This window comes from Calonectris borealis, chromosome Z (assembly GCF_964195595.1).
Source record: "Calonectris borealis chromosome Z, bCalBor7.hap1.2, whole genome shotgun sequence".
Lineage (NCBI taxonomy): Eukaryota > Metazoa > Chordata > Aves > Procellariiformes > Procellariidae > Calonectris > Calonectris borealis.
Window position 1 is genome coordinate 77,049,473 of NC_134352.1, and position 21,138 is coordinate 77,070,610.

Sequence of the window (21,138 nt, forward strand, 5' to 3'; positions counted from 1 at the left end):
TTTCTTTTGTAAAGGCTGATCCTAATCTGCTCTTTAGAGAAGCTGCTGCCTGCTGAATTAAAGAGATTGTTAGGCCAATTTAGGCTTCTTGGCAAACTAACAGGAACATTTCCAGGGCTCAGATGGCGTGAACTTCAATAGAAAAATGTCATTTTAAGAGGAAAATGAAATGTTGCAATATTGCAAGCAGAACGCAATCCTTACTAGTATAAATGAAGACAACCCATCTGGTTTCATTGTCAGAGCACAGAGAAATACATGAGAATGACTATTTGGAACCACACCAAAGGTCCCTGTTGCCAAGTATCTTATCTCCAAGTGTACTGAGTAGCAATTGTTTAAATACTGTAAGAACATCAGCAAATATAGGTCTATCCCCTTGTATGTACTCAGAGCTTCCAGCAACTCACAGTTACAAACTTACTGAATCAGATGCAGATGATTTGTCCTTCCAACAGCAGATTGGCTCCCCAGGAATTTATCTAACCTCTTTTGAACCCAACCCATGTGTATCTCTGTCCTCCAGATCACAAACGAAGGAAGGAAAGTTCCACAATTTCATTATGTATCATATTATTCTGTTTTAAATTTGTCTCAGTCCTGCTGCTCAATAATTTCATAAGGTCTCCCTCATTCTTGTGTTATGGGCGGTAATGAACATTTGACCTCCTTTCACTTTCTCCATGCCACTCAGGATTTTACGGACCCATACCAAGTCCCTCTCCCTCGTCTGCTATAAAAGTCCTAGTCTCTGATACAAAAGTCATTGTATATATTTCCGTTCATCCTTCCTGCCCTTTTCTGGACCTTTTCCAATCCTTCCACAGCCTAACACATTCTTCTTTAGAGCTCACATCCAGAACTGCACACAATAATCAAGATGTCAGTTTATCACGAATCGTTTTGTTCTCTTTTTAGTTTTCTATTGTTGTTCCTACTGCTGTTTTATACGTAATTTTCTATTTTGTTTCCACTATATCCGGAAGTTTTGTTTTCTTTTTCTTTCATAGTAATTCCTATCAATTTTTGTTTTGCCTTTTTGACTATTGCTGAGCACTACCAAGTGTTTGAAAAGAAACATGTACTTAAATGACTTCAAGATCATTTTCCCGAATTACAGCAATCTCCTTGGAGCCCAGTGCTGAGCTTTTTATCCCACACACACTATATTTCTCAACAATGAATTTCATTAATCATTTTATCACAGCTGAGAGCCCTCAGTGTTCATTCAAAAAAAGGTGTTCCCTTAAAATAAATACAAAATTACTTGCCTTGGTAGTTCAGAATATTCACAACAGATTCTGACTTTTTTAGCCCAAAGAACACTAGCAAAAATGTTCATTTGTAATTTGCAAGCACATATAGTTTAACTGAAATGGCTGGTGGGCAAAGATGTAGCTACTGGTAAGGCCGTCTCTTAGGCTCCCCCACTCTCTGTTCTGCACAAAGAATTCCTAGGGCTGGGGTATTTAGGGTAAAAATTTTAGTGCCTAATCATGCTATCTGCAATTCTCAACCACTGGTTACCTGTAGCACCATGACTGATCTTTATTTCAAGCCAGACAGACAATTACTAGTGCCCTACAGAAGAGTCAGCTCTTTCTTAAATAAATAAATACTAACACTCAAAGAAGAAGGACAACTGTCCTGCTACAGAGAATAGGCAGACTGACTGGGTCAAAATATCTAGTTCTTCTCACAAACCTATGACTGTAGTCTGACTGTTCTATAGTCTGTCCTCTTCTTGCAGCAAGGAGAAGGCTCTGCTGCCTTTGCAATACTGTTCCTTTCTCAGCCTCTCTCTGCTTTGTGTCAGAGTTAACGGTAAGACCTGGGGGGACATCTTTGCAAGGAGCAGATGCCCTGCAGATGTGCAGGTGGGGTACTGCTGTGATCTTCACAAGCTCTGATATAAAAACAGTGGAGACTTAAAATAGTTTGGGATTTCGGTTGTTCATCCATATTCCCTTGTTAATTAACAACACCCACCTGATACAAAGTTGAGACTTTAAGGTCACTGTTTACTACATGAGAATGCCAGCAATGTGACTTTACAGCAGCTACTAATAGTGGAGAACAGTAGAGTCCTAGTGAGTCCTAGAGGCGCTTTCAGGGGATCTGAGAAGTCTATTAAGTAGACTGCTGAGAAGATAATGTTGAGGAGCCAACACTACCTGGGTGAGAAAGACCCCAGGAAAACTTGTCTCACAACTGGTCTCCTCCCTTTGGGAATTTCTCTGGGAAGCAGGGGTCATGAGGGGGAACTACCAGAACGCTGTCCCCTGCCTAAGAAGCTATTCACAATAGTCAGCACTTCAGGTAGAGCTAGAAAGTGAAAGAGAGTGAGAGAACAGACGAGAGAATGTTTATTCACAGTGACATTATTACCCCATCTACACAGGACTAAAGGAGGAGATGTGAAGACAAGAATTCAGAATACAGCAGTCAGCGTGTCTGTAAACAACGAGAGATACTGAACAGTTGTTGATATGGATTCGTGTTGTAAAAAAAAAAACAAAACATGAACTGAGCAGGTAGATATAATGCACACAGCAAAACAACAACAAAAAAGGGTAAGAAAACATCAACTTGTTAGAATTCTTTTCCATTTCCTGAATGTGAGAGCAGCAATACTGAATAGAGATTAATATGGAATAACACAGCAATCCCTGAACCTTATGTTCATTGCTGCTCAAAATTATCCCATGTCCAATCCCAGACACTACAGCAGGGAAAGTGCCTTCTCACAACGTCCAGACCTGATGTGCCCTAGTGGAGAGCTTATCCTTCAAGACACCCCTGAAAGGCGTCTCCTAACAAGAAAGCAATGAGTTTACACTTAGAGAAGTCTCTCATGATTAGCTTCTGGCAAAACATAACATATCTGGTCTTCCAGCAATGAGAAGGGCAGGAACAAAGAAATCAGAGCCCATCAAGTAAGAAAAAAAGGAATAAGTGGTGATTCTAGAGGCAAGTCCTTGACCGAAGGGAGAGTCAGCACTGTCATAAGCCAAAAGCCCTGGCTAACGCTGCCTATGCATTTCTGAATGTTTATGTCATGGAACGTAAAGGCCTAATCCCTATCTTGAGTTAAATCTCAATTTACTGCTTTGAAATTAGGTGAGTTCTTGCTATGAGATGCAATCCATGCCCCAGAGTATTATATGATTTGACCTCAGCGCACCTGTTTAATATTCTAAATCTCTCAATGATTTTTTTGCATTTGTTACTTACAAGAGCCATACCCCACTGCAAATAGGTCCTTGTACTTTGGATTCCTGTAATGAGAAAATATATATAAGATTGCATTTATTATTAACCATATAGTTCCAGAGAAATGCACAGTGTTTCACACATTAATATCAGAGTCCATTCTCACAGGACTGCAGTCTGAGGGCTTGATTCTTTGAACATATGCACTAGTAAAGTTTGTGTATGAGTAAGTCTTCCAGACTCAACATGCATAAAAAAATAGAACATCAGAAGACCACAGCAGTAGATGAAAAGGATAAAAAGGGCACAGACAGACATGATGTCAGTCTCCAGCACTTTTTATCCATTTCATAATCATGGAAAGTTTACTTTTAAAAATTAAGTCTTTGAGGAAAGGAAAAAGGCAGGAATGTGCCAGTTTCCATCTTTCAGGGGCAAGAATAAAGGACTTTCTAAACCATAACAGAATAATACCCAATAAACTTACTTTCCCTACCTGTTACTAAATAATGAGGGAAGCTTCTAAGAGATGGCTATCAGTTCATGAATTCATGATCATTCCCACAGTCCAGGAGGGGAAATTCCCTTCTGACCCAGTTGGTGAACAGTGTATTTGCTGAGGAATACTGACTATGAGCAATTAGCCATCTACTATGTTTTCTGAAGTCCCTTTATTTGAAAAACATCTACCTTCTTTACAACTTCTGCTGTGTGTGGACCGTTACTCTAGGGTTTACATGGGATAAAAGTCAGTACTGTTGCTGACCCTGAGCTCACAGAGCTCAACCAGTGGATAACAATTCTCTGAAATGAATGTATGTAAAAATTATCTAATGAGTGTTTTCTCTGATTTGCTATTCTGAATTGACAAAATAAAACCACTTCTCTTTTCATTTCTCCTCTCCTTTTTCACTTGGGCTAATACCTATGCATTCTAATGCTCTTGCTCTATCTCCTAAATGCACTGTCGCTGCTAACAATGTAAGAATAAAAATTAAATTAGAAAAGCTTATTACATAAGGCAATTTGGGGCTATTCTTCCAACTTCAGGGCTGTCTTTCTGTTATTTTCTGGAAACAAGAATAACAGCAGCACAAACTACCTATAAAAGATGCCTTTTCTCCCAATTTTACATCTCATTCTACTGTTATTTTGTAATTCTCACACAACTGCATCCTTGATATTCTATTAAAGTATAGTTATTGCAGTGGCTTGAAAGGACAGAGCAATCCTGCTCTGTCTCTCCATAGGTCCTCTTTGGCAAGACACAGATGTGTTGACACTGCCCCACGAACAATGAGAGGAGGTCTAGCTGCAGGGGAGCACAAGGCAGGAGCAGACTATGTATGTCTTTTGCTCAGTGCATGAACCAAGCCAGCTCTGGGGAGATTCAAGCATGTTAAAAAGTAAAAGGACTCATTCAGGTTAGTGACAAGTGTTTTTTTCATGCTAATAACCATGGCAATAACATCTCAGAAAAAAGAGAGTTGATTTGAAAGTATCAGTGAATGGTTGTGGACCAAAAATAAATATGCAAAAATCGACTGCAGGGTAAATGCCTACTAAACTGAACTGTTTAAGATCTCAGTACTGCTGTCTGAAGCGACTGAATATGTACCATGCATAAAGGACTTGTCTGGCATCAGTGCCTCAGCATCTTTTAGTCAATGGTGATACCTGTCTGGCACATGCAATGTTTGCATTTCTCTTTCTGCTGCTTTAATTCTTTTGTGTTGATACTTGTCAAAAATATAGTCACTACCCCTTCTCCTCCCCTGGGCTTTTCAGGGTTGATTCCTACAGCATATTGTCCAAAGATATGACATGTCTATCCCAGCTTTCCCAAGAAGGGACTCTTCTTTCCTCTGCTAACTGCACTCACTTTGCCCTAGTGCTGCACAGAGCCTGCTGTGCCTTTTGCTGAACGGCACAAGCCTGGCACATCCAGCCTTACACAAGGTGCTTTGCATCCAGAAGCACCAGCCGTGACTAGGTGCTACCAAAACAGCTGACTGTAATTATTCAAAACAGTGTTCCCAGAGAAAGGAGCCCTGCTTTGTAAGATGCCATGACAGCCAATTCCACTCCCCTGCGAACAGCCGAGAGTAAGTTTGTAATAAAGAGACCTACCAGGAGATGGCAGTAACTGCAAGTCTCTTGGTTTTGTCATACTGGAACTTCCACAGTGGGAGGAGGGTTCCTTGCTGGTCTCTGTATTCATCCGAGGCATCCTCAAAATATTTAAAATCTAAAACAAAAAAAATCAAAGAAAAGGTCCGGGTGAAAAAATAGGAAATAAATCAGCATGATCCAGTGCCAGGGAAGCTTTAAAAAACATTCTGTATCCTCACAGCCTCTGCATAACCCAATTGTTAGTATAAAAACTGTCTCAGTCCTTAAGTCTCAACTCCAAACCATCACCTAAGTCCTGTAAATGCATTTTCCCAAGCACCAAGCCCTCACACAAAAAAAGCTGATGCTCTAAAAGCAGACAAAGGATGACCAAGAAAGCAGAAGGCGGGAGTGAGGAGTGACCTCAGGCCACTCCCAGAGCTAGACGAGGCCTTTCAGGAGGGAGCTGAGCAGAGATAGCAAAACCCTTGCAAAACAACATTGAGACTGGATATGTCGCTGTGGCTGGGACCTGTATGCCAGCAGACAGATGCTCGGCACTGGCTGCTGTCACCAACACCTGCACCCAAGAGGGAAGTACCTGCTGAGGGAGGGAAGTGCTGCAGGGAGGGCAATGCTGACCAAACCTGCTGGCCCCAGCCTGCTCAGAGCAGGGCTGATGTGGCATGCCCTTTGAACGCCCGCGGTCTGCTGTCCTGTTTGCCTTGTGTGAGTCAGCAGGTTCCTAGCCCTACTCATTTTAGCTCTGTTTCTTCTATTCTATTCTATTCTATTCTATTCTATTCTATTCTATTCTATTCTATTCTATTCTACTCTCACTATAGCTGTGGTCACTCATCTGCTGGAGTTCTGGCTTGAATCAGAAGCATCTCCCAGCAGGGCCATACCTTGTGCAATGTCATCAAACGTGTTCTGATTCACCATTCGCTCCATTATTTTAGCAGCCTTTGAGATCTTGATTATATCATCACTCTGTTGAAAAGAAAAACAAGGAAGAGAAAATTTATTTCCTACCTGTTTACAAGTCCTTCAGACTTTGTGTGACTGAAAAACTTCAGTCCTTTGATCTTGAATACAGGATAATTTGAAGCTCCTCACACCAGCACCTGGGCACCTGAATTAAGGCAATGACTTTATTATAAGTTTAGCAAGATGCCATCCACACCTGAGCTGCACTAACTTCAGTGTTTGCTCCTGATTTAGCTCTATTGGAAGGTACTTATCTGTGAAGGCAGTTAGAGTCTTGTCTTCCTCAAGTCATTCAAGCTACCTCATGATGGGATGAGCTAAAAGCACACACAGAATCCCTCCCGCACCTCACTTGATAATAGTTCATTAGCTTCACAAATGAAATCATAGATGCTTGATCATGCATGAGCATCCTCTCATCTCTACCTGGAGAGCTTTAAGGTCTCATGTGTTGAGTAGAGATCACAGGATTTAGAAATCCTTCAGTCAATCACTGGGTAATTCCAACTTGATGCATTCATAGATCCATAAGCTCATACAATATATAACCACCATACAAAGGACAGTTTGCTGTCCAGCTCCTGTGGAAATTGTTTTGATACTGTGGAAAAACCCATCCTCCTGGCCAGAGAACACCACAAGTGGGCAAGCCCGCATATGTGAAGGTATGCAGATATATCTTCAGATATGCTAGTATTGGAAACCTTTGGGGGAATGGCATCTTGCAAGGCCAGCAGTCTCTAGGTAACTGTATCAGTAATATCATGTAAGGCTAAGATTGCGTAGGAAACTATGCCAGAAATAGCAAACTTGGGTATGGACATAGCAAAAATGTGACCAATGGGGAAAAAGTAATTAGGGGCAGGTTGTTGATGGGAAGGAGACAAGGGTGGAGAAAGGGAACAATCCAGGTGGGTGGGGGAAGAAGCAGCATGGACAAATGGAGAAAAGGGTGCATAACAGGGGCTGTTTGATTGTCAGCAGGTGGCTGGTTAGTATGCTTGACTGACAGAGCCCTGTGCCTGATCACCACAGTCTTATAACCATCTTCTTACTAAACTCTATTCCTAACAATTTTTTGTGTGAGTGTGCTCTTTATCCTCTGTGTGCTTATATGTGATCACTAGCAAAATCCAAGATGGATTAACCAGCAAGTAGAACAAGAAGCCTGGGTGCTAGCAACTGGAAGGACAGAGCTTAAAAGTCTTCAGACTGTGCTGGGCATGAGGATGATGCTAGCACAGCTCTGCACAATGTTGTGAGAATGCCAAGGTGTACGCAAAGTGCTCTGACAACATGCTGCTCCAGGGACCTAAATCCCTCTCTACTACCGCTGCCCCAAAGCCCCATCAGTGTTTCAAAGCCTTTAATCTTCAAACCCCAGCTAGGGACAGATGGCTGCCAGCACAGCATGATTTCCTCCACAGCGACAACACAGAAAAGAAACTTGTCATCCTTGACACAGCTCAGAGAGTGCCCTGAACATGAAAAGAAAAAGCGAAATGACTTGCCAAAACTGTACTGCACAGTCACAGTCAGAACCAAGAACATGACTTCAGATTATGTGTGTCCCAGCCTTCTGCTTCTTTCTTGGGCTCTGCACAGACTCAAGGGAGACTGAGAGTCTTGCTTCAAAGAGCATGAAACCCAAAGGACTACATAAAGGTGTAGACAGGACAAAAGAGAAAAAATAGCAATTCTATAACCTGCAACGCTTTTTATAAATCCATACTTTGCCTACACCTTCAGTAATGTGTGCAGTTGTCTTCTCCCATCTCAGAAAGGATAAAGGAGAACTTGGAACCAAGTTCAGAGAAGGGCAACATGGATAGTCCAAGTCTGGAACGGTTTCTGTACCAGGAAAAACTGAGTAGGCTGGGCCTTGCCAGTCTGGAGAAGAGATGGCTTGGGAATACATGAGACAGGTCTATGAAATCCTAAATGGCCCAGAGAGGATGGCCAGGGACTGACTGTTCACTGTCTCTTCTGATACAAGAAGTAGGGGTGTCAAGTGAAGCTAGTGGAATTCAAGTTCAAAATAAACAAAAGGAGGTGACTCTTCCCAAAGGAAGACACATCTGTGCAACTCCTTGTCAAAGGGTGTTGTAGATGCAAGAATTTTACATGGTTTCAAGGAAGACTGAACAAGTACTTCCATCTATGTGCCAAATCGCATCAGGCTTAGGAAATAGCTGAAAATAGTTGAAGGCTGAAAGAATATTTGGGTCTGGGATATACTCCCGCTGTGTTCTTACGCTACCTACCACATTCACTTGTGGTTAGAGCCTTGATCTGAATCATTGTGGCCGCTCTCACGTTCTTCAGGTTTTCCCTGGGTCTGTGAGAGGACTTCCTGACAACAGCAAAGAGGATTTACTGTCATGTTGAGAATTTAAGAAAGCGCAGGAAAAGATTTTTTCAAATTTTAACACAGTATGATATTCCCTAGACATTAGGAATTCTTAAGTATGAGAAGAAATTAAAGGGGGAGAGAAAGAGGATGCTTGAAACATCTCAAGTAGAAATCAATACTTTCAATTGCCGGGATTTCTCTCTTTTGACTTTAAGTTGCCATTATTGCTTCTGCCACAGTAAGACCTGTGTTTCTCTAAAACGCTTCCTAAAAAAAAACAATTCACCTTTGCTAACAGTTGTCTAGCAATTTTGGGATATGACTACAAAAATGTTATTGGCTGCCACCAGCATATTGCTCTGATTAAGCTTAATTGACAGAGGTTAAACTTTGAAAAGGTTACAGTTTGATTTAGGAAAAGAGAAGCGCAAGAAAACCTTTTCTCTCCAACATTGTAAAAGTCATAGTTACGAGGTATAAAGAACAGATCCCCTGGAGTCCTGCTGGTTCATCAGGTGCGTTAGCTAGGCTGTCTTCCATTCACCTATTATGCAGGCAAAAATCTCTCTTCCGTTTTAACATGCACCTGCTACTGGAAGGAGCTGGGGAAGAACGGCAGTGCTGTACCCTACAGACATGAGCAGGTTCATGGCTCTTGTTCTCTTACACATGCAAGGAAACTTGCACTGCAAGCATTCTGAATTTCCAACCTGAGACATCATTCTGGACTGAAGATCAGAAGATAAGGCTTACTTTATGTGTTCTCAAAGATGAATGCTAGACCCTGCCTCATCTATATTTTTTTTTTTGTCAGCAGAAAGCAGGCTTTAAACAAAAAAACCCTGTAAATACAGAAACAATGTATTATTCAATGGAATTTTTCCTGCAATGCAGGAAACTCTCCAGATGAATCAAAAGAGCTTTAAGTCAGCTTTCCTGCTAGGTAGCTATGCTGTTAGCAATACAGCCATGAATAACTACATTTTTGGCATTAAACTGGATCAGAGTATGTTATCTTCTCATTGGATCCTGTCCTATTTCAGGTTTGATTTATTCTGTACGTTATTGAAATAAATCTTCAGTGGAAGTGATAGGCCTAATTTATCTCTTTTTTTAAAGATCTGTTTGAAACTCATTTTTTTGTTGTAGGCCAACTCTGGACTAGCTAGCCAAATGTAATGAGAGCTCATCAGCTAACAAATTTGTTTTGTTTATTTCTGTGCATAAATTATTTTTAGAACAGCAACGTCGCATCATATGTAAGATGGATAATGGGCTAGTACTTTGAAAATAAATATCTTGGTCTTGCTCTACTATTCATTAACACTAATTGCTTCGTATTTGCCTCTCAGCAGCTGGCCAGTTGCAATGTGTAACTCCAGTAAACTAATGCACGAAAAAAGGCTTCTGCTGGTGTGTAACTCCTGGCTTGCAAAGAAGAAAGCATGATAGAGGGGTGTTGTCACCTCTTTCCCAGTGCAAATCCCAAATAAAATCTCCCAGGTTGAATCCTGTCAAGGAGTCATTCATTTCCAGAATTGTACTCATCTGTTCATTTTCACTGTTTGCTTTTAATTCTGATGCTCTGTAAACAGCAGATTGAAGATAAGGGAGTTGGTAAAAACTCATCACTCCTTGGCATGACCAGGAACAGGTGAACAATAATGTGAAGGTTAATTGCATTCAAATTTCAGCTGTTATTTAAAAAATAACTGTGGTCATCCAAGAGCTTCCAAATTATAATTATGACCCTGTGGGCTGGGCTGTTTCACCAGGTATATCTCAGACAGGGGTAATGCTATAGTGAGATAGACAAGTCAGACAGGTCTCACATGATTCAGAAATGCACATTTCTCTGTTAAATATAAATTTTATTTGGACTTTTTAAGAAATTGTTCAACCACTTCTGCTTCAGTGCAGTAAGTTCCAGCTTTAACATATTCCTAACTGGTTCACATCCATCTGTATTTCTGTCTACACTATCCTCTGCCTTAGTAATTCTTCTCCCTCTCTGTTATCTACCTCAGATTCCCTCTCTACCTTTGCACTACCAGATAAATATGCTAAGATTTTTTTAGGCTCTTGTATTCAAGCTTTCTATTTCTTATAGTCTTTTCCATATCTATGCAGGTTTGTAATCTATCATCTTTAAAAAGACGTGATCAAAATCATATATCCCTGTACTACTCCCAGATAAGATATCTCCCCATCTTACATAACAGAAATACTATTTCTCTGCTATCCCTCACACAATACATTCCAGCAATGTACTTGTCTTCTCATAGCCACATCACAACTCACCAACCGACACACTCATGTTTCTCCCTGTCATTTCAAACCCTCACCTTATCAAAGATCGCTTTGATACTCCAAAATACAGTCTTCCCCTCCACGGGTCCCTCCCAGTCTGTACTAATAACAACTTTTCTGGTTTATCTAATAATTTCCTAAAGGCAGTATAGCAATAGCTTTACAGAATTTCAGCTAGATTACCTTTACTATACCTTCCCTGTTAAGGGAAACCACAACTTTTATCAAAGAAAGAGATAAGATTATTTGGATGTAGCCTACCTTTGGTAAACGTGCTATTTTATTCCATTTCATATTTACTCCCAATTCTCTATTCTCTCCCTCCATATTAATTCTATTGCCTCATATATTGTTAAAGGTCAGACTAATGGAACCATTTTTACCCCTCTTACATGTAATATATCCTTGTTGTACTCCAATTACATAGTTCCATCCCTCTTTAGATAGATTCATTAAAAATCTTTGGTATCAGACTTGTGATTTCATGCCGTGTCATCTCAGGGTGAGAGGCACTAGCCTGCATTCAACTTAATTGCACTAAGCTCTTTGCATTTTGCTTCTACCTCAGATACTGTAATTTCTATGCTCACGCAACAACATGGGAAGGGTCGTACTGGATCAGACCAAGAGTATCTCTGGGCCAGGATCGTCTCTGTAATCAGAGCCATAAGCAGATGGCTCAGGAACAGTAAGAACAGGACAAGCAAATACAACACTTCTGCCTAGTTCTCTCTGCTTCCAACTATTTTCAGCTCAGCAAATTTCATATCATTCCTCTTCGGTATTCGGTGTTCTCCATGTTCTGTTTGCTGCTTTATTGAAAACTAAGGAAAAGTTTCAAATGTTGTATCACTGCTCTCGGATGTAGCTCTCAGATGCCCTCTTCTCTCTAGATCCATTTGAGTAACGGACATATTGAAAGATTTCCCAAAGTCCCTCATCACACTCTCCAGTCAAATACCTTCTGCCACTCCAACTTTTATTCATTCATATTCTTCTTCACATCATTCTCATCCTTCTTTCTGCTGGAATCCCTGGTTATCTCCATTCCTTTTTCTGTTGCCTGCCTCTCTCTTCTGTTTTGCCAAACCACGTCTTCCTTGCTTCTTCTCCTCATTCTTCAGTGCAGTGCATGGCTTTATTCTACTTCTTTTCCCCTAGTGAGGAGCTTCTACTCTACTATCAAGGCTCTTCTCTTCTCTTCTCTTCTCTTCTCTTCTCTTCTCTTCTCTTCTCTTCTCTTCTCTTCTCTTCTCTTCTCTTCTCTTCTCTTCTCTTCTCTTCTCTTCTCTTCTCTTCTCTTCTCTTCTCTTTTCTCTTCTCTTCTCTTCTCTTCTTCTCTTCCTTTGGCCACATTCTTCCATGGATCATGTTCTTCCCGTCCCAGTCATCTGTTCTCTTGACCTCTTATTCAGTACCAGTACTGTTTTCTCTTTCTTTTCATCCATTATGTTTTCAAATCCTCATCTGACCCCTACCATCATCTCCAGCTGCAGCTCTAGTTCTTTGATCTTCTCTTGCATGGCCTCCTACCACAGCAAGAGCTTCCATTAGAGATCCACCTCTGGTAATACCCACTCATTTTCTCCTCTTCTTGTCTTTGAGTTGAATCTGTGCTATCTCAGCAGTGCTATCACAGACTTTTTCTTCCTAGAACCTAGTCTGATGGAAAAAATGGTGGAAATCAACTACTGCTTCTAGCCATTGTATCCCTGATCCAGATCAGCCACATCTCCTGCTTGACGTTCCACAGTTCCCTTTCAGAAATGATCAAAGGCAGTATGTCCTCAGAAAGTGTTTAGCTGGGAAAGCTCTGTTTCCATTACCATGTGTGGTTCAAAGTATGTAACCTGTGAGTTGGAAGCTCCACAAATCCCAGTTCTCCATTTGCTGACTTCAGACCAGAAGTACAGATTCTGACGCCATCAACCTTTAATTTCCATAGACCTACACACGACCAGAGGTAACGCCTGTTGTAAGTCTGATTTTAGCCTTGGATTACTTCAGGTTGCATTTTTCCATTTAATGACTGGAAAATTCAGCAGGTTTTTCATACATTCAAGCTGGTCCACCAGCCTTGCAGAAGGCCTCAATTTGGGACACTGGCTCTGCATAAAGAAGCATTTCCTTCACTTTTTCAGTGTACTGGCTTCCCTGCAAGCCCCCTGGAAAGTGCCAAGAGTGAAAAGCAAAGGGAGGAATCATGGGTGCCTGGATTTCAAATTCCCACTGTTGTCAGTGGAGCATGCAGCGGGTTTTTTACAATATGGTTTCATTGGTAGAATTTTTATGTCATTTTCATTATCAGCTTTCAGCAGTCCAACCTTTAAGCCCATAATTGTACCGTTGACTTCAGCCTTAATTCTCCAAAATGTATTCTGGTGAAAGGTTTATTAGTTTTTGAAAGGACTGTGAATTTCAATGGCACAATTCACAGGAGGAAGCCTGTCAGAACATGTTCCTGGTCTGTATTTACTATAAGGCTTTTGTTGGCACAGTGCTGCTGGGGTAGCTAAACCAGCCAAATCCTCTACAGTTGAATCAGCCATATGGTATGGAAGTGCTAAAGCCAATTTCAGGAGCCAGCTTCTATTACATATGATATATCTTAGTTATTTTGGTATTATCTACATCTATTCTAGGGGCAAGCTAAGAATTGACTTCCATGTTTCTGTATTATAGTTCTCAGTGCATTTTGCTCCAGTCATTATTGAAATTATTTCCGCTTGCCTTCTGAATGGTTTAATTTAGACTCGGGGGGAAAGAATCACCCACAATTCTGTATAGATCAAACTCTGTTAAACCCTAATAGAAACTTCCTGACCCCCCTGAAAACATTCTGGAACATGAAGAAAATCTTTCAGAGCTGCCATATTGTATTCTTAGTGCTTGAAGTGGAATCAAATTTCTAAGATGGGGATATTGTCACTTCAGCGGAATGGACTGTGGCAGCCCTGAAAGACACTCTTAGGCTACTCCTCCCAGAGCAGCCTGGATTAGGAGTCAGTATCACCCTCACAGCAAGATCACAACACCAGCTCGGAGCTTGGCAGGAGTTACGATACCTGCTACTCTGAGCAGCCAGACTAATGGAGGCTACTCTAGTTCAGCAGCCCTTGCCATTCACTCTGCTACTCCATAGGACTCAGAGTGGCTGACCTCCTCTTGGGATGATCACATCACCATGACTGAAGTATCACCATGCTGTGTAATAACTGACCGTGGCATGGGACTTCAAACACTGGAGAGAGACACTTCTGTCACTTTCCAACTAAATGAATGAACGATGCATCAAAGATCCCCCAGCAAATTAGGTTCAAGCCTCCCAGAATCATTACTCAATTTTAAGTATGTAGGCTTTGATGTCAATCAACTATTATTAACTTTTATATAAATTATATATTATATACCATTTATATGTATATAACTACATAATATATAAATTATAACTTTGTAACATTATCATTAAAATAACAAAAAACAGTGAAATGCGTTTCACTACCATGCTTTTGTTACATTTTGAAAGAATCCTAAATTTCTTTGCCTTCCAGATTGGAAGATTGTACCTAAAACCTCTGTATCACTTAGAATTCTTCGAAAAGTCACACAGTGTTTCTATTTTTTCATTCTTTTATCCCTCGCGTGCTAATCAAAAATGAGATACAAACATGATAATGCACAAAAAAGAAAGCCATAAAAATCACTTGCAAATCAGGTTTGAAGAAAAGATTATGGCTTTACACTGTTTTGTATTCTTATAAAAAGTACAGCAAAATGGAAATCCTGTTTTGGAAATACAGTTCCTAGCAAAAACTAATTTTTGCATTTCTTAGGGTTGTTACTTCCCAACTGAGACAACTAGCTACACAGCCAGCACAACTTCCTGAATTTCACCTGACTTGCATTTCGGATGCATCCACCACCACTCTGAGCAGGCTCCTTCCTGCCTGCATTATGAAACATACCTGTGACTCCAGAGAGGTTAACTTTCTTCCCTTCTTCTTCTCCTCTTCTCTCTTTGCTACCTGAGCTTTTGGTTTTTCTTTCTCTTTTGACCTTTCCATTTTCTGAAGCTCCTCCACATAGGCATCATAGATCTCCCACTGAGAGACAGACAGAGGCGGGATTTATCAGGACCTGATTATACACCAGAAAACAGCCATCTATACCAACACAAAAATATGATAGTCCTCACAACAGTAACGCTGACACTGGAATTAGCTGAAGACAGCTGGCTTGTTGCACAAAAAGTGAAGGATTGAAGCCCAGGATTTTTAATGATGGGGCATGTCTTACTTTTCAAGAACACATTACTGCATTCTTAACAATTTCCTTCTCCCAACACTCTTCTTGGTGCTTTGACTCCATATCTTTTGTGTAGGACTTTCTTTTTGGCTAATTTACCAGTGTTTAATAGGAAACATGCATTAAACATCTGCTTTATGACATTTCTCATGTGGTATTGGAAAATTAAATTGTAGCTGCTTAACACAATTTAAATCTTGGACTCCAACTCTGCAGCATATGATCAAACGGAAACTGAGAGCAGTTTTGCCTCTTCTGCTATGCCACATGCCAGGAATGTCTTACTTGAATAGAACCAAAAGTAATTTTTCTGCTTGTTGTGGTTTAACCTGGCAGGCAGCTAAACACCACACAGCCGCTCACTCACTCTCCCCCCAGTGGGATCGGAGAGAGAATAGGAAGAGTAAAAATGAGAACACTTACGGGTTGAGATAAGAACAGTTTAATAATTGAAATAAAATAATATACTAATTATTATTATTATAATAATATGTAATGAAAAGAAAGATAACAAAAAGAGAGAGAAATAAAAGCCAAGAAAGACAAGTGATGTAAATGGAAAAAAACCCAAAAACAATTGCTCACCACCCATGGACCAATGCCCAGCCAGTCCCTGAGCAGCAGCCCCCCAGCTAGCTTTCCCCTACTTTATATATTGAGCATGACATCATACAGTATGGAATATCTCGTTGGCCAGTTTGGGTCAGTTGTCCTGACTGTGCTCTTGTGTATCGCCAGCCTTCTCAGTTGGTAGAGCATGAGAAGCTGAGAAGGCCTTGACTCTCTGTACTTCTCAGCCATAAGGAAAACTTCTCTATATTATCAACACTGTTTTCAGCACAAATCCAAAACATAGCCCCGTACTAGCTACTACGAACAAAATTTACTCTATCCCAACCAAAACCAGCACACTACTTAAGAATTATTTATTAGTATTGGAGTGCTAGTTGTGTATCTGAAGCAGGTACATTACTTTCAGAACAAAACAAAAGGCAATCTAATTCTGACGCAACAGCTTAGGACAGGGAGTATGATTCAAACACAAAATATAGCGTATGGAATAAAGCAAGGTAGCAGAAACCTTTACCAAAAAAACCGCATTGTGTTGTAAATTTGCAGGCAGAAATGAGGTGGAACGATGTTCCAAACATCAGGGAAAGGACAAAGAAGATGTGATGAGAAGAGTAGGAGACGGAGCATAACAGAAAACTTTGGAAAAAGAAATCATGAGCATAAGGAAGAAGAAGGAACAAAAAGAGTTGAGGAAAAAAAGAGCTTATATTAAAATATTATTTTATATCTACTCAAATTTTCAACAGAAAAAAGAAAACAAGGGAAAACTTTTCCTCTTAGTTTTCAAACATTTCATGCAAAATTTTAGCAACAGCTATCTTAAATAGTTCTGTTCTCTCTAACTTTCAGGTCATCTCACTGTCAGAAAAAGTGAAAGGAAAGTCCAGCTGGAGGGAGGAAAGGTCTCAGGCCAGTTACTCTGTGATTTCAAGGAATAGAAACCCAGGAATAGACTGGGTTACAATTTTCAGCTTGACAGAGACACCTTCGCTCTCTTTCCTATCACTTTCCTATAACAGCATTTTTTAAGTTGCTGCCATTACCTTATACTTTCTTCTGGGTGTTCTTGTGATACACTGGTAACAAAACAGTATTTTCAATACCAGTTTGGTACACTGGTTTGAAACAATATTTGCATCAGTGACAAACACAAATACATTTCGTGAACATCTGTGAGAATTAATCAGCAGAATTGGCTGGATTCCCTTTCCAATGAAAGCTATAGCATATTTCATGCGTAAAATGTCATGCAAAATAATTTTTTTTACATTTTTAAGAGATGGAGAAAATACTGTATAACAATTGTGGAACAGTTCTTCATCATGAATAAACAGGTACATTCCCATTACCTAAAACAGAGCTAAGTCTATTGCAACAGCCTTAAATGGGCCTTCTGTGTTCCTTATGCTGTAGTTCTCATTGGGTTCAGCTTCAGGTTTTAGAAATTTGCTTTCACATACAGCTAAACTTAGGCAAAGAAAAAACCACAATGTTGCATATATCAAATTCTTGGCAACACTCCCAAAAACTCCATGAACCCTTTTAAATTCCCAGCTGTACAAAATCTTCAGAGGTCTCCACTCCCTAAACACAGTGCTTAAAGTGGATATAGCATGCAGACATGTCCTAAGTGCTTTTTCATTATTTTGTTCCTGCATTTTGAGACCCCATTGAACCTGCCTCTGATGGGATCAGCTGGTAGAGGTGTCCTGCAGCTGACCAGGTATTGAATGCTGGATCACAGCTCCTCCTAAATAACCAGCTCACCCACCCCACAATGATGGAAGATTTACAGGAACAGGACAGTCCCCACCCCAAAGACAGCTGGATCCCTGGAGGAGTCAGTGCCTGCAAGAGGCAGTTGCAGTGTATCCCTGTTCCTGCAGACCTCAGCTGCAGCCCACCTCTTGCTGAGTCCAGAACCATTCTCACACTGTGGTTTCCCCATTTCCACTCGTTTAAGACTCTCTAAAGCAGACTGGCCAGGGTGGCTGGCCAGTGGTAGACCAATTAAAAGCAGCTAAACAGAGACACTTGACCTTAGAAATATAAACCATTAGCAAGTTCACCCAGAAAAGAGCCACGCTAGTTTGCTTTCAGATTTAAACCAGAGATCAAAGCCACAGTATGCGAGTTCATTCCACTGCAAGGAAAGCAAACCTAGCAATTTGGTTTTTCCTTTCTCATATCTCCGTTCCTAAATATACTCTAAAAGAACTTTAAAAGTAAAAAGGATATACCTGGTTAGCAGTGGCTGAGAAACTTTTACAAGGTGTAGGCTCCGATTGACATGCTCTTTCCTGAATAAAGAAAAAGCATAAAGAAGTGTAATCTTTGCATTGAAACTCTTTGCAGTGACATAGTCCAGCTGTGGAAACAGCCTTCTCATAGCAGGTAGTTAGAATAATATTGACCTAAGATTAATTCAACATCCAAAAGACTCCCAGAGCACTGCACACACATTATTGATGATCATGCAACTACAAATAGATTTTCTTGTGGACCAAAAGAAGGTTCACAAGACCTTCTGATTTTTTTCCAACATACTTAAAATATTTAATTTCATTATTTCATTTTGAAGGAGCTGAAATGGTTTGTTTCACCTTGACCATTTGAACTATTCTGCTACCAGTTATGGTATCAGTTATAATACCCTACCAAATTTGAAAAGTTTTGACCTTTATATTAAAAATCCACTTAGGTACAGCAGTAAAAAAAAAAGAGTTGAACAGAATGATAACCTATAAACAATTCATTTGATGCTACTGAAATAATATTTTTATCACCCTCACATCAACATTCTGAAATAAATGAATATATTTCTGTGAAACTTCCATTTCATTGAACAGCATTTTCTTTCAAGTAACTACCGTGTCAGGACATTTTTAAGAAGCTGCCTGTAGCATTTCAATGACCTCTGAAATGAAGCAGTCTCAGAGGTGGAAACTGCACATCCTGTACAGCACAGAGCAGTACTTCACAGATATTTAAGGTCTATATTCTGCTTTCAAAGGCAGAATCACACAGAGGCACACAAGCCTACCCCAGTTAAAATCAATGGGAAGAGAATATGCAGATTTGGGGACAGAGAAATAACAAATTCTGTGGTCTCCGCAGGCATTTTTGAAAGATGCAGAATCTTAGCTCAGACTTTGCAGTAAGCACCCCACTGTGATAAACTCTCTTGAGATCCTCCATCTCTAGTAGTGAGCGGACATGGTATTCTTTCTAGGAGACAGTACCTCCAGCAACACAGTAACTCTTAGATCTCTCCAAGCCTATTAGATGTAAAGGCATCTCACTCTACGTGTAACGGCTGCAAGAAGGCAGGCAGGCTCTCTGGGGTAGCTGTATATACTCTGATTCCAGGGCAGCAAGGAAAACAAGAGAATTTTCTCTCTGAAACTTGTATCTCCAATTCAGAATGCTACTTTTTGAGTATTCATCTCAGGGCCAACATCACTAGTACTCCTCGATCAGGAGGCCCTGTGAAGACACACTCGCTAGGAATGGCTGCAGGCTCAGCAAAAAACTTAGGGAAGGAACATAAGGTCTTGGGTCTGTACTGATTGGAAAACGCATATACAGTGGGAGGGATATGTACCATGTAGCAGCAGTAAAGATTTTTCATACTTACATAGGTCTGTTACTATAGTACCTGTGCTTAACACAAGCATAAATACCTTTATCCTTTTAATATAGGGGCACTTACATCCCTGCTCCATGGGTAAGAAGTGAAGTACAAGGCCAAAAAGGGACTCTGTGGCAAAAGGAAACTGAATTCATGGATTCCAAGCCCTCAGCTACTACCCTAACCATTGCTCTATACTTTTTCAGATGAGAAAATAGACATGAAAAAAGTTATATCTAAGTAGAGGTTTAAGAATTTACAGTAGCACCAAAACTTCTTGTAGGCTGTCGGAGAATCTATTAGGCAAGAATTTTTCTGTCACCATTTTCATCACCCCAAAATGTTTTACCACAGTAAAACACTGTTTTTTTCTCCTAATAGTATCTACAGAGATTGCAAGATATGACACAAACACAGATAATCCACATAATCCAAAGGAAAGATCCTCCAAGTCATTGAAGGAAATGGCAGCATACCCGCATAGGGTTGTTGAGTGTCCTTGAAGCTCTCTCAATGAAGTTGAACTGGTTTGCAAGCTTCTGCTCTTTCACTCTCGGGGGAGGAGGCTCTTCTGCCTCTGCTGCCTCAGCTACTTCTGCTGTTCCTGAGCCCTCTGCCTCTTCCTCTCCTGCAGCCTGCAAGGAAATAGAGCAGTGACCCCACCCTGAAAGAACCAGACATTTCTTTTCTTCTTCAGAAGCACTTCTTCTTAGACTGCTGGATTTCTGCTGCCTAGTGAAGGAGACTGTAATTGAAGATTCAATATTTAAGAGGGAAATTAGGAGACTTCCAGCAATCAAAGCAAGGAGATTCTGGAACGGTATCTAAACAGGAATATGGAAAACCAGGAACTGAAGTTACTTTAAAACAAAGCCTGACATGAGTGAGATAATAGAGCAAGACTGCCTTTGATAAAATGGACTCAGGGACCAGAAGACTCTGTTAGACTCACTACCCTGTGTTTTCATTTCCTTGCTAGATAGTGAGGTTTATCTGAAATGAGTCTGAACTTGATTCCAGCACCCGACACTATGTGGATAAGAACAAACTTCTCACAGAATATTCCTTTCCTGATCAGCCAACTGCCTTTAAATCAGGCCACTGCTTATTTCACGTAGTTATGCCTGCTTCTTTCACCCCTTCACATTTTGATTTTCACCAATTTCTCTTTCAGGAATGGACATGCTGTCCAGGTATATTCCAGATGCCAGCAAATTACACTGTATCTTGATATAATATGTGGATAAAGACAGACCTGTCAACCCCCTACACAGCTTCTCCAAATCGAAAAAATGGCAGAAGGACTCCAGCTGTTCAGTAGAATCTACAGGATCTCACCAACAGCAGAGACATCTCAGACTTAAAGGAATCAATCACAGAAGTCCCTCAGCAAGCCCATTCTATAATAAAGGAATTTCAAATCTCATATTAAAAATAAAATGGACAGCTCTCAGCTGACTATGGTGAATTACCTGAGTATCTCCTGTGCTTTCTTCACCTTTAATCTCTGTCTCTTCAGATGTTACTGCAGAAGTCTCAACAGGAGCCTTTTCTGATGATAGAAAGAATAAGTGAATAAGCCCAGGATAATAGGACATATTATCCTATATTCTACTGATCCTTCTATCTTCTGAAGCATTAATATACAGAT

At 40.4% G+C, this 21,138-nt stretch overlaps 1 protein-coding gene across 1 annotated transcript in view; it reads right to left on the reverse strand.

Moving 5' to 3' along the window:
* The window catches only part of DNAI1 (dynein axonemal intermediate chain 1), a 145,807-nt gene that overhangs the window by 106,799 nt on the left and 17,870 nt on the right, over positions 1 to 21,138 (reverse strand). The window contains exons 6-12 of the mRNA XM_075136250.1: positions 20,960 to 21,039; positions 19,964 to 20,122; positions 18,097 to 18,156; positions 14,944 to 15,081; positions 6,234 to 6,318; positions 5,344 to 5,461; positions 3,235 to 3,278 (exon numbers count right to left, since the gene is read on the reverse strand). Coding sequence (XP_074992351.1) covers positions 3,235 to 3,278; positions 5,344 to 5,461; positions 6,234 to 6,318; positions 14,944 to 15,081; positions 18,097 to 18,156; positions 19,964 to 20,122; positions 20,960 to 21,039 — 684 coding nt within the window. The remainder of the gene's footprint in view (positions 1 to 3,234; positions 3,279 to 5,343; positions 5,462 to 6,233; positions 6,319 to 14,943; positions 15,082 to 18,096; positions 18,157 to 19,963; positions 20,123 to 20,959; positions 21,040 to 21,138) is intronic.